At 42.6% G+C, this 14,392-nt stretch overlaps 2 protein-coding genes across 2 annotated transcripts in view; both read right to left on the reverse strand.

Annotated features, from left to right (window-relative positions):
* Positions 1–14,392, reverse strand: part of cntn2 (contactin 2) — a 76,901-nt gene that overhangs the window by 46,297 nt on the left and 16,212 nt on the right. The window lies entirely within an intron of this gene.
* Positions 533–4,416, reverse strand: LOC146708710 (E3 SUMO-protein ligase ZBED1-like). The gene is made up of 4 exons (XM_085455520.1): positions 3,131–4,416; positions 2,683–2,833; positions 2,288–2,577; positions 533–915 (listed from the first exon to the last, which is right to left on the reverse strand). Exons 1-4 carry the CDS (start codon positions 3,967–3,969, stop codon positions 759–761), a joined length of 1,437 nt encoding a protein of 478 aa, XP_085311646.1. The 5' UTR covers positions 3,970–4,416; the 3' UTR covers positions 533–758.

The following is a 14,392-nucleotide window of genomic DNA, read 5'->3' on the forward strand; positions in this document are numbered from 1 at the left end:
TTGACCCAGTGCGTGAGTTAATAAGAAATACTGACTACATTTAGTTGGGCTGACCTCAAAGCACAGCTCGGGTTCTAGAGCCAGTATCATGGCGAGGGGCGGTTTCTGTCTCGAGTGAGAGGTGAGAGGCAGCAAGCAGGGGTAGGTATCATAGTGTCCTCTCGAGGGCTGGGTATCGTCACTGATTTCTAGAATCGATTCGATTCACAAGGTCCCGAATCGATTTGATCCACGATTCGATTCGATTCAATTCAATTCGATTTTGAATCAGTCTGAAATATTATTATATGAACCATAATATATATAAAATTATGATTGTTCACCTTGTATATGTACTGTCAAAAGAACCCTCTAAGCCTTGTGAATGAATTACATAAATTTCAAAATTAAAAGCAGATACTAAAGCAGTTACAATAATGTAATTTTTAATTAACATCAGTATATATTTATTTTCATACATACATTAACAATAGTGGATCAGGGATCCAGTGCAAATAGAACATATCTTTTGTAAACATCAGTAACGCCTCAGAGAAATAGTTTTGCTGTTCGTGTCTCACACAGCTTTCCTGAAATCCACTCTTGTGTTTTGGAGACACACAGGATAACACAGCATGTACAAGTGAACTGACAGAAACTGACCGATCACAAAAGGAAAAACTGCCTTTTAAAATACTTCAAAAAATGAAAACATACTGAACAGTATTGTAAAACCTCTGTGAAACTCTTGCAATTTAGCCTCATTTATAACTACCCCCTCACTTCTTTGAGACTGTAAGGTTTTTCTGCAAGAAGAGAAGCTGGTTTACATGTTGTGGAGTCAGGCAGCTCCTTTGTGCGGTAACAGTGTCACCAGCAGTTGAAAACACTCGTTCAGAAGGAACACTGGTCCCAGGTATGGAAAGATACTGCTTATAGTGCGCATGCGCCAACCAGCGTGCAGCCTGTTACAGTCGCTCCTGCTTTTCTCTTAGTTTAGCTCTTTTTTCTTACGTATTCTTTTTTTTTTCTGACTTGTATTTTCCTCCGTTTTCTATCTCTTACTCAATCATGTGGATTGAGAGAGTTTTTGTTCTTCTGGTGGCCGTGGAACTCTTACTTTTATCAAGGAACGGGACCGCGGCACATCTCCTACACGCACGGACTGTTTACTCCAGAGATCAGCTGATCGCCCTGATGCCGGCCGGCTCGCTGGCCAGGCCCGCAGAAGTGCCCGCAGAAGTACCAGCTGAAATTTGGAGGAAAACACATCGGGGATGCAGAGGTCAAGGACAGAAGAGAAGAAAAAAGGTGACGGTGAGACAGCGGAGGCTCGAAGCGAGGAGGAGGTTTAAACCGTGTCTGCCGTCTATCGTGATGGGAAATGTGCGATCGTTGGCAATTAAAATCGACGAGCTCTTGGTTGGATGCATCAGCAGGGATGATGAGACAGAGTACCGGGCTGTGGTCGACTCCTTTGTCACGTGGTGTGAGCAGAATCATCTGCAGCTCAACGTGGCAAAGACCAAGGAACTGATCGTGGACTTCAGGAAGACCAGGAAACACTTGACCCCTGTTTCAATCCAGGGGGTCAGTGTTGACATTGTGGAGGACTATAAATACCTTGGAGTTCACATTGACAATAAACTGGACTGGGCTAAAAACACCACAGCACTTTACAGGAAGGGCCAGAGTCGTCTCTATTTTTTGAGGCGACTGAGGTCCTTCAACATCTGCCAGAAAATGCTGAGGATTTTCTATGAGTCTGTTGTGGCCAGTGCGATCCTCTATGCTGTTGCATGCTGGGGGAGCAGGCTGAGGGTCGCAGATGCCAACAGACTTAATAAACTGATCCGTAAGGCCAGCAATGTTGTGGGGATGGAGCTGGACTCCCTCAAGGTGGTGTCGGAGAGGCGGATGCTGTCCAAGATAAAGACAATGTTGGATAACACCTCCCACCCACTCCATGACATGCTGGTCAGTCACAGGAGCTCGTTCAGTGAGAGACTGAGATTACCGAAAAGCACCACTGAACGACACAGGAAATCATTCCTGCCTGTGGCTCCCTGTACAACGCATCCACTTAACACACTGTTTGCTGCTACAACTACACATGTTTCTTTTCCAAATATTTATTTATGAGTGACTTATGTATGTATGTATGTATATATATGTATATATTGTACTATTCTTAGTTAGCGTATTGTCTGTCTTGTCTTAATGTTGGTTTAAAATGGAGCACTGTAACAAAAAATAATTTCCCCCAGGGATCAATAAAGTATTCTGATTCTGATTCTGATTCTGATTTGCTTGAAGAGCCAAAAGCGGATACTCCCTTTCATGGTCCCTCCACCAGATCAAAGGATCCTCAGAAAGTGCAACAGGCTCAACGTCCCTGTATCGATTCACTTCTTCCTTTGCCTTCTGAGTTGGTGTTTTCTGTGGCGCTGTGGTTTTTGTTGAGTAGGCGGGCCCAAGGAGAAAAATTAATGCAGAGTCCTTTGACCTCTTAATTGGAGGGGCATAATCCACTTCATCAACACCACCGAGAGAGATGTCAGGGACAGTTTCTTCAGATGTGTCACCATCAGACTGTCGCTGTAGAAAAATGAAAACTTAATTAATAAAGAAATTACTATTTATATTCTAACTCGAGTAGTGCAAAAAAACCAATAATTTTTTGTTTTTGTTTCTGTAACTCACAATAGCTGTGTCCACGTTCTCCAAACCTGCTGCTTCCAACACCAACTGAGAGAATGTGTTGTTACAGGTCTCTTTGGACAAGAATGGCAGGGCCTTAAAGCGAGGATCTAATGCTGATGCAATGTACAGCTTGTCCTTTAGGGCCACATATCTTGAAAAGAGATTTTGCACATTTAACTCAGTTTATTATGTTGGCTATACATGTGCATGGTTACATACACTCATGCAAGATCAGAAACATTAATATACGACTTTGTTTCCATAATTTATATATAAACATCTATAGATAGATAGATATAAAATCAAAAGGCCTATTACTGGACAAGAGGGCTTAACTAACATTTTTATAATATATATATTTTTTCACTATAATAAGAATTTTCATGTAATATATGCATCCATACAGTTGCACTCATTCATGGCATACACACACAATTCATAAGCATACCTTGACTCCAAGCTGTCGTATACAGCAGTCTTGAGGTCTTTAATCAGTGAGGAGTCGTGAGAGACACTGATCCTCTTCTCCAGCAGCTGTGCATGCAGAGGTGCAATGATGGAAAGGGTCGGGGACTTTTCTTCAGACATAACCAGTGTGGCTGCTTTCAGCGGCTTCAAAGCTTTCACTATATCTTCTCCATCAGTTATGTCAGCCTCTGTAAGACTACAGCGATTACTGTCACTTCTCCTCACTTCAGGTGAGAGTAGAGCTGCAGCGATTGCTGGTTGTTGCTCTAGGAAGCGTTCCAGCATCTCCAATGTGCTGTTCCATCTGGTCACCCCATCAGTCACCAGCTTATGGGCAGGGAGATTCAGTATCTTTTGCTTCTCTTTAAGCTTGCGACTTGCAACAGTGCTGCGATGAAAAAAGGATGCTATGCGTCTCACTCGGCCAAGCAGCTGCGCAACAGCTGGAACTTTCAGTCCTGCTTGTGAAGCTAAATTGAGTGTGTGGGCAAAACAACCAATGTGCAACCAGCCCGTTATTTCCACAGCTCGCACCATATTTGCAGTATTGTCAGTTACGATGACTGGATTTTTGTTTGTAAGCTCCCATTCTTCGATTGCTTTGAACATAATTTCAGATAAATTAGCTGCTGTGTGGCTTGCTTCAGTGGTTCTTGTCTGTGAGACATGAGACACGAGTCTCCACTCCTGGTCGATATGGTGTGAGGTGATAGTCAGGTAGTTACCTGTTGCTCTGGATGTCCAGCTGTCACAGGTTATAGTGACTCTCTCTGCTGACGTGAGTGAGGCTGTAACATCGTGTTTCACTTTTTCATACATGTTTGGGATTACCACTTCACTCAAATGTTTGCGTGTTTGTAAAACATAGCGTGCTTCTAGCGTATTAATGAGGTTTTGGAAGCCATCACTTTCAACAACGCTGTACGGACGTATATCTTTACATATGAAAGTTGCCACAGACTGGGTTATTTTTTGGGCACGTGGAGAAGTGGATGCCAACTTCACTGCAATGCCTTCAATGCCTTTTCGAGTGAGCGTTGCTTGGTGTCGGCCGTTTTTGCTAGCGGGATATCTGGATGATGCCTCGTTAAATGATTTCTGAGATTTGTGGTATTTCCACAGTGCTTTACCTCCATTTTGCACATCTTACATACGGCTTTGCTTTTGTCCGGCTCTTCACTGTCTTCACAGTTCTTAAGGTCAAGGTCAAATTTATTTATATAGCACATTTCAAACAGCCGATGCTGCACAAAGTGCTTAACAATATAAAAATGGTATTAAAAAGCAACAATGTAATACAATAATAACAGTAAAAAACAATAATAGGACAGTAAAAGAATTAAAACAATAACTAAACTAATTCAAATAAGACCAGAATGCTTGGGTCATAGTGTGTTAAAAGCCAGGGCATAGAAATGTGTCTTTAGTAAAGATTTAAATTGATCAAGTGTTTGTGCAGATCTAATATTTAGGGGGAGACTATTCCAAAGTCTGGGACCTGCCACAGAGAAGGATCTATCACCACGGGATGTGAGGTTAGTCCGTGGGATGGGCAGCATTAGTTTTGAGCTGGACCTCGTGGTTTGTCCTGGAGCACAAACAGAGAGGAGCTCAGACAGGTAAGGAGGGGCTCGGGCATTAAGTGACTTAAAAACAAAAAGTAGAAGTTTAAATTGGATCCTGTAGGAGACAGGAAGCCAGTGTAGAGAAACTAAAACTGGGGTTATATGCTCTCTCCGTTTGGTACCAGTTAGCAGGCGAGCAGCTGCATTTTGGACCATCTGAAGACGATGAATGGAGGCCTGATCTAGACCATAACACAATGAATTGCAGTAGTCCAATCTGCAAGTAAGGAAAAGGTGAATAACACGCTCAAAGACGTTAGCCGGGAGGTATGGCTTTACCTTGGCCAGCTGTCTTAACTGAAAGAAGCAGGACTGAACTACTGCACTCACCTGCTTATTCAATTTAAAAGAACCATCAATGTAGACACCGAGGTTTTTTACATGTGTTTTACGATACGAGGAAAGGGCGCCCAGAGTGCTGTCGATATGATTCAAGTTGCCAAAAATGACAACCTCAGTTTTATTTTCATTTAGCTTTAAAAAATTTAATGACAACCACTGTTTGACATCATCAAGGCAGCGTAATAAGAGCTGCGGATGGTCTGACCCTGCTTTTAAAGGTAGATAAATCTGCAAATCATCAGCAAAACAGTGAAATGAAATGCTGTACCGCGAGAAGATGGAGCCCAATGGCAACAAATAGAGTGCGAACAGGGCAGGACCCAAAATGTGTTGCCAGACATCTGCCTTTAGGCTCGGTGGCACATTCTCGGGAGTAGCCATGATGGTTCATGCGTCCAGGTCACTTAACTCTCGCGTGACTTCCTCATGTTAACCGCTTGCAAGTTTCATACGCGGCAAACTACATATGTATAGAAAAAATTGATTTCAGGATTTAATGAATCGATATCGTTTTATTCCAGTTAGAATCGATTTTAATCGATGAATCGACTTTTTAAACCCACCCCTAATCCTCTCAGTGCCTATACACTGGGGGCTTTGGTAGTAGACGGACAAGTTGTGTTTCCGTGTCTTTGGGTTAAGGATTTGGTCCAAACTATTGTTTGTGTTTATGTGTCAAATGACACTACAGAGTGCACAGCTTGGAGTCACTGGGTGGTGTACTCGAGGGTGCTCCATATGGTAGCTCTGCTGTCCTGCTGGGAGACAATGGCAGCAAAACGTGGAGGGGCGTGATTGGGAGGAACTACCTGCCTGAGCTGAACTAGCGTGTTGTTCTGTAGAGATGACAGTTTTTCCATAGTGAACTCATTTCAATTCAATTTTATTTATATAGCGCCAAATTTAAAAAAACACAGTATTATTATTATTGTAAAGTAATGACCCTAAAGTAATACAGAGAAACAGAGAAGAACCTTGGTGACAGTGGGAAGGAAAAACTCCCTTTTAACAGGAAGAAACCTCCGGCAGAACCAGGCTCAGGGAGGGGCCATCTCCTGTGATTGGTTGGGGTTGAGGGGACGGAGACAGGACATGCTGTCCCAGAGATTAATAATAACTAAGTGGAGAGTAGTATACGGACACATGGTGGTTGAAAAGGGGTGAGAGATGCTCAGTGCATCATGGAAAGCCCCCAGCAGCCTACACCTATTGCAGTATAACTAAGGGTGGACTCAGGACCACCTGATCGAGCCCTAACTATATGCTTTAGTAAAAAGGAAAGCTTAAGTCTAATCTTTAAAATAGCAGGAATGTCTTAAAGACATAAAGACCTGGATGGCCGCTAACTTTCTGCTTCTTAATTCAGATCAAACTGAGGTTATTGTACTCGGCCCTGAAAAGCTTAGAAATATGGTGTCTAAGCAGATTCTTACTCTGGATGGCATTACCTTGGCCTCCAGTAACACTGTGAGGAACCTTGGAGTCATTTTTGACCAGGACATGTCCTTCAATGCACATATTAAACAAATATGTAAGACTGCGTTCTTCCATTTGTGCAACGTCTCTAAAGTTAGACACATTTCCACCCAGACTGGGTCTGATCATGTCTCAGGTGAACATAAAAAGGGAGTCACCTGTTGTGACTGTTTGTTGTCTCAAATATAACGAGTGACGTCTGGTGCTGCCAGTGAAAAAGGTTTACTGCTGAAGCAACTTTCAGATTCACTCAGAGATTATTGTAAATTAATTAGTGTTTTTTCACAGGATTACTGGGTTTATGTGTGAAGGAAACTGTGTTCACAGGTTATATCTTGGTTATGCTATTATACTGTGTTGTTGAGAAAATGTGAATATTACTGTGAGAATGTGTAAACAATGTGAGACATACTGTGTTGAAACCAGTGTCACTCCTTTTCACTTCTGTGGATGGTTAACTTTGACCTTTCTGCAGCACCTCTGGAATCTGTTGATCAGCACTGACCTCCAGGATGCTTCATGTGTTTTGCTAATGTTTGTTTCCCTCTAAGAGTGCTTGTGAAGGATTCGGCACAGACAGACAAGTGATGTTACAGCAGAAGTGCAATGATTAGAGGACATTTTTAAAGGTTGGGCCCATTATCTGACTATTGTTGAGCTCATAGTGATGAAATGAGTGAGTGGCATTACTTAAGGAAAGTCACTGATTACAGTAATGTGGAATAAATAATAAATAAATTTGGGGCACATTATGGCAATAGTAGTGGTTTAATGATTTGAGAAAACCTGCACATGATACTTGTCTCTGTGTTGCTGAATACTTTATTAATGAATACTTTATTGAGGTGGAAGGTCGTGCTGTTTGGGGCCCTACTAGTCATCATGTGACAATTTCAGAACCACAGCAATGATCATAAAGCTGCGTTGGAATGAGAGCTGTGCCATGAGGCTTTCCAGAGGTCATCAAGAGATGATTGTGGACAACAGATGGGCATCTGAAGGATGAGGGGAGCGTGCCAAGCTCCGATCGACAGCGCAGAGGGAGTTCAAGGATGCCATCAGAAGAACAAGAACAGGAAATTGTTCGGGTTACATCCGAAGCAACCAAGCAAGGAGCGCTTAAGTGGGAAAACTGCACGAGTGTTTGCACTAATGGAGCAGCAGCCATGGTCAGGCGCGCCAAAGGTTTCGTTAGCAGAGTGAAAGTGATACAGCCAGATGTTATTGTTACACACTGTTTCTGCACCACGAGGCACTTGTTGCCAAGACTTTACCAGCAGACCTAGCTCCTGTGTTGGATGATGTTGGACCTCTGAAAACTCGCATATTTGCATCTCTGCCACGTGACAACCATCGGACCTCTGCGTGGAGCAATAAGGCTTTATGATCCGCTCCCATTTCCTCGCACAAAGTACTGGCCCATGTGCATGAGCTGTGGGAACAGCTAGAAGTGTTTTGAGTGATGAGAGGTACAATGATGCAAAGCTGCTTGCAAGTGATGAGTGGTGTGCAATAGGGCTGGGCCATATCACACCATTCACGGTAATACCAGTATAACGTTAGGCAACGATAAGAAAATGAAATATGGCGATAGAATATGGGTAAAACGCACATGTGCAGTGCCTTTGTTTTCATACGCACATGGTGGAAAAAGCATGGCGGCGACGGAGAATGAGAAGGGCGAAAGCGGATCGTTGAGTGAAACAGATGAACCAGAACTGGTTTGTAAAAACGCTGCAGCTTCAGTGGTGGAACTGGTTTAGCTTTCGTCCGTCAGATACACAACAAAGCACTATTTTTGGTGGCGCATGCTAGCGGGCCGTCGTTATTACCTTTATTACCGAACTGATTTTATGTGATACACTGCACTCAAATCTGTCAAAAATGTTTTAGTACGACTTTGCTGAGCTACGAAGCCGCACCGCTTGATGGATTGTCGGAGCATTATGGCTACCGTAGGCGGAGCCTCGCGGAGTGTGCTTCAACATAATATTACCGTATTGTGTGTGCATATAACCTCTTTTTATACATGGTTATGCTGAGGATACTGTTAAATTTTTATATAGCTTTCACTAGCTGGGACCACAACCTCGGAACAATGAGCAATGAGGGGGGGAGGGGGGGGGGGGCATGAAAATGAGAACAGCGGGTATTGGAGAAGGAGACATTTATAGTCTGAGGAGACTATATATGTCCCTATTTATACGCTTGAGCAGAAGCTGTCCGTTTATTTTGCCTCAGTCTCCGCTGAATGCCATAACTGGGTAAGGGACCCGTATAGCTCAGCAGCAGTTTCTGGAAGGATATGACTTTGCAGGAGCAGGAGGAACTAACTGAACTGAGACAAGAGCGTGGTTTAAAGCTAAACTTTGCTGATCTGGACAGTTTTTGGTTGACTGCTGCCAAGGACTTCCCCATTCTGGCAAAGAGATATTGTGACATTGCATTTCCCACAACATATCTATGTAAGCAAAGCTTTTTGAGCCTGCCAGAATATCATCTTTGTGTTCAACTAGACAGGCCGATGTTTGTTTGTTTTTTTGTAACGGTATAAACAATGAAAGGTGGTGGATTGGCCAGATGCTGGCTGATGTGTAACGACAACTCAGTTGTTTGGTGGTGGCTATGGCGGAGCTTCCACAGAGGGAAGGAGAGGCAGGAGTAGGAGAGACCAGAGTTATTCTGCGTCTTTACGCTGCAGCTGCCTCTTCTCCTCTCATTCTCTCCCCTCCCTCTCCTGTTTCTACTTCAATCCTGAAACTGATCAATGATCAGCTGATCGTCTTTTCTCTCTTGTTTGTTTATCGCTCACTTTGCGCCAGAAAGAGGAAACCAGCGGATGTCGCGCTAAACAACAGCAGCACGTTTAAGCTTGATCAGCTGTTGTTAGAATTTATTTAATATTAATTTCTAGTATCAGCTGATGTTTGCTGGAGCCACAGCTGTAAAGCTGCTGGTCATGATGGTTTGGATATGTGGTGAGAGGGAAACATGAAGATGAAACCAGGAGATGTCCTTACTGAATCATCAGAGCTGAACAGGTGATGGAGAAACAGGTTTACCTTTTAGGTGACATGAATGAGTTGAAGTTATGAACTGTTTCTGAGAGACAAATAACACCAGGAGCCTTTTCTAAGCAGCTGACAGCTGGTAACTGTGCAGGGGCGGGTCTAGCAAAGTGTTGCCAGGGGGGCAGGTAGGGCATTAACAGGGAGAGGGGGGCACAAAGAAATACTTTTCTTTCTTATTCTCATTTAAAATGTCTCGCTTTTAATAAATAATTATCTGAAGCTTACAACCAAAGTTTTTATCTCATGTCAAATGTATAGAAATCACACATATACCAACAAGACTGTACATCACTGTCACCACAGTGTTTGTTTTTATTCAAAGGCTTTATGGCTTTAATACCTGGTGGGCTGAGTTAATCTGAGAGGGTGCATTAAAAAATAAATGACCAGGCCAGCGGTGCACATCGCAAATCAGCTCGCATAGACACATTAGCTGTGCCGCTTCTTAATGACGGTATCTTAGCTAACAACCCCAACTACCAGATTCAACTTGTAGTTGGCTAAAAATAACTTAGCCTACAGGTGAGAGGGACGTTGTTAGCTGGCATTCTGACACTTCAAATGCTTCAGGAGCTGTCCGCTCAGCGCAGCATCAGCACCACGGATACATCCGTAGACTTTTTCGGGACTTTCAGGTGTTTGGACCAATGTTTTATTTTCTGATCAAACCAGAAGCTTTAATGAGCAGCTGGATTTGTCTCACATTAACTGGCTGAGTTAATGCCAGTTAATGTAACATCGAAGCAGCTGGAATCCACAGCTGTGCGTGTTCATGGAGCTGCATTTTCACCTGCTGGACATCACTACCTGACAGGTTTAACTGGCTTCAGAACATTGCAGAGGCCTTATTGACAGTGTTTGGCTCCACATGTCTGTGTGAGCAGGTTTTCTCTCACATGAGTCCTCAGGTAGCCTCTGAATGCTGGACACTCGGAGACCACAGATCACATTAACATGTCTGTCTCTGTATTAACAAACATGCCATATTGGCCCAGTTTATTTTTCTTATCATTGTTGTGAGGAGACCATAAATAGCATTTGTATTTTCTGTTGTACAGTTCATTTGCTGTTATGGATAAAAAGTCTTTTTTTGTTTCAAACGTTAGATCTTTAGCTGGGAAAACATTTTTAATTAATGATTTAATCACTGAGCACAGCCTTGATTTTATGTTTTTAACTGAAACTTGGTTGGACCAAAGTAACAGTGGAGCTGTTCTCATCGAGACGACCCCTCCTAACTACAGTTTTATCAGTGAGGCCAGGGTGAGCAGGAGAGGAGGAGGGGTTGCTGTCTTATTTAATGAATCATTTCAATGTAAGCAGCTATCTCCTGGAAGTTTTCAGTCTTTTGAATATGTGGCTTTACAGCTGAAGGCCCCATCCAAAGTTGTGTTTCTTAATGTTTACAGGCCTCCCAAATACTGCACAGACTTTTTTAATGACCTCAGTGAACTGCTGTCTGTGATCTGTGTTGATTTCAACTGTGTAATTATTGCTGGGGATTTTAACATCCATGTGGACAACCCTCAGGACAAAGGGACTAAAGACCTGAGTAACACTCTGGGCAACTTTGGGCTGACTCAGCATGTAACAGAGGCCACACATAATAGAGGACACACTCTCGACCTACTGATCTCCAAAGGCCTGAGCATTTCAAAGGTTACTGTGTCTGATGTGGGCCTGTCTGATCATTACTGTGTTTTCTTTGAAAGTAAAATCTCAGCCCACACAAATATATCAACAACAGTGATCACAGAACGGTGTGATCCCTCAGGTCATCTGGATCCGGTCTTTTATCAGTTCCCAGAGTCAGAACCAGACACGGAGAAGCTGCATTCAGCTTTTATGCTCCTTATATCTGGAACAAACTCCCAGAAAGCCTCAGATCAGCTGAAACACTCAGTTTATTTAAATCCAGGTTGAAGACTCACCTGTTCTCAGCTGCATTTGAATAAAGCACCAAATCCACACTTTAAGCTTAAATTTCAAAACTTACACTAACTACTGATTTTATCTATTTCTGATTTTATCTGTTTGATTTTATATACTGTTTTGTTTGTTTGTTTGTTAAGTGGGTTTAGAGCTCTGGGTAGCTCCCCAGCTGGGTCTAGACTGGGTCTAGAGAGTATTTTAAATTCAGGGAATTTAAAATAGAAAGTAGCTCGTCCACAGAAGGACTGGTATCTCCCCTTACGATAAGGGTTCAGATCGCGCGAACAGGTGTGAAATGTGTGTGTTTAGTTAGTTTGTTTGTTTGCTTGTTTTAATCAATTATAAATCATGCTTTTTATTTGTTCTTGTTTCTAATGTCTCTGTAAAGCACTTTGAATCACCTTGTTGTTGAATTGTGCTATACAAATAAATTTGCCTTGCCTTGCCTTGCCTATAACTGAACACAGTAGTGCAATTTTTAACCAGGTCTTCCCATTAAACAAATGTCAGTCCTAGTTTTACTGGATCTCAGTGCAGCATTTGATACAGTTGACCACAACATATTACTCAAACGACTGGAGAACTGGACAGGTCTTTCAGGAACTGTACTAAACTGGTTCAAAACATACGTAGAAAACAGGAAATACTTTGTATCAATAGGTAACTTCACATCTGAGCAGACAAGTATCACATGTGGAGTTCCCCAAGGTTCCATCTTGGGACCCCTTCTGTTTAACATCTACATGCTCCCACTGGCACAGATTATAAACAACAACAAAATAAACTATCACAGCTGTGCAGATGACACACAAATATATATCACAATGTCACCAGGAGACCGAGGCCCTGTACAGGCTCTTGGTAAATGCATTGAGGAAATCAATGACTGGTTGTGCCACAATTTTCTCCAGCTAAACAAAAACAAAACTGAGGTAATAGTCTTTGGCGCCAAAGAAAAACGATTACAGGTCACCAGAGAACTTCAATCTATACATCTAAAAACCACAAACCAGGCGAGAAATTTGGGTGTAGTGATGGATGCAGACCTAAACTTAGAAAAACACATTAAGACAATAACAAAGTCAGCTTACTATCACCTCAAGAATATATCAAGGATAAAAGATCTGATGTCTCAACAGGACCTGGAAAAACTAGTCCATGCATTCATCTTTAGTAGGTTTGATTACTGTAACAGCATCTTTACAGGTCTTCCTAAAAAATCAGTCAGACAACTACAGCTCATTCAGAACTCTGCTGCTCGAGTCCTCACTAAGACCAAAAAAGTGGACCACATCAGTCCAGCTCTGAGGTCTTTACACTGGCTGCCTGTCCGTCAGAGGATAGACTTTAAAGTTCTGATGCTGGTCTATAAAGCTCTGAATGGTTTAGGACCAAAATACATCAGTGACCTCCTGACCCAGTATGAACCTTCCAGATCCCTCAGGTCATCTGGATCCGGTCTTTTATCAGTTCCCAGAGTCAGAACCAGACACGGAGAAGCTGCATTCAGCTTTTATGCTCCTTATATCTGGAACAAACTCCCAGAAAGCCTCAGATCAGCTGAAACACTCAGTTTATTTAAATCCAGGTTGAAGACTCACCTGTTCTCAGCTGCATTTGAATAAAGCACCAAATCCACACTTTTAAGCTTAAATTTCAAAACTTACATTTAACTACTGATTTTATCTACTGTTCTGATTTTATCTGTTTTGATTTTATCTGTTTTGATTTTATATACTGTTTTGTTTGTTTGTTAGTTTGTTTTAATCAATTTTAAATCATGCTTTTTATTTGTTCTTGTTTCTAATGTCTCTGTAAAGCACTTTGAATCACCTTGTTGTTGAATTGTGCTATACAAATAAACTTGCCTTGCCTTGCCTTAACAGGGGAAAGCAGTGCTCTACTCACTGTTCTCACTTACTAGTGAGAACTTGGGCTATCTAGACAGGACCAACTTCACACCCGATCAGATCTGCACACTGTTAGACCTCTGCCTCACCACTACATATTTCAAATACAACGAAGGCTTCTACAGACAAAAACATGGCTGTGCCATGGGCTCCCCCGTGTCACCTATTGTAGCCAACCTTTACATGGAGGAAGTGGAAAGGAAGGCTCTTGGCTCTTTCAAAGGAAGAGTACCCAGCCACTGGTACAGATATGTGGACAACACCTGGGTCAAAATCAAGACACAAGAAGTGGAATCCTTCACTGCGCACATTAACGCTGTGGATAAGAACATCAAGTTCACCAGGGAAGACACAAAGGACGACTGTTTGCCTTTCCTGGACTGCGCTGTGCACATTGAAGAGAACGGCAACCTCAACATCGAAGTTTACCGGAAGCCCACACACACGGACCAGTACCTCCTCTTTGACTCCCATCACCCTTTGGAACACAAACTTGGAGTAATTAGGACCCTACACCACCGGGCAGAACATGTTCCCTCTAAACCTGAAGGAAAAAGAAGGAACACACACATGTAAAGGAAGCACTCAAAACGTGCGGCTATCCTAAATGGGCGTTCTTAAAGTCAGCAAAGAGGCACAGAAAAGAAGATCAGACACCAGCGAGGGAGGATAAGAAGGACAGACGCAACAACATTGTCATCCCCTATGTAGCCGGTGTATCAGAGAAACTCAGGAGAGTTTTCTCCAAGCATGACATCCCAGTGTATTTCAGACCCAGCAACACGCTCAGACAGAAACTGGTTCACCCGAAAGACAAAACTCCAAAACACAAACTTAACAATGTGGTGTATGCTGTACAGTGCAGCGAGGAATGCTCAGACCTCTA

This window comes from Copadichromis virginalis, linkage group LG5 (assembly GCF_057382275.1).
Source record: "Copadichromis virginalis isolate Kocher_CV1m ecotype Utaka linkage group LG5, C_Virginalis_male_GT1.1, whole genome shotgun sequence".
NCBI classification, from domain to species: Eukaryota; Metazoa; Chordata; class Actinopteri; order Cichliformes; family Cichlidae; genus Copadichromis; species Copadichromis virginalis.

Coding starts and splice junctions, on each gene's coding strand:
- LOC146708710 (XM_085455520.1), bottom strand. CDS start 3,969: ATGTATGAAAAAGTGAAACACGATGTTACAGCCTCACTCACGTCAGCA. Junction 2,834..3,130: donor TACGACAGCTTGGAGTCAAG/GTATGCTTATGA, acceptor TCTCTTTTCAAG/ATATGTGGCCCTAAAGGACA. Junction 916..2,287: donor CCGCTTTTGGCTCTTCAAGC/AAATCAGAATCA, acceptor GCATGCGCACTA/TAAGCAGTATCTTTCCATAC.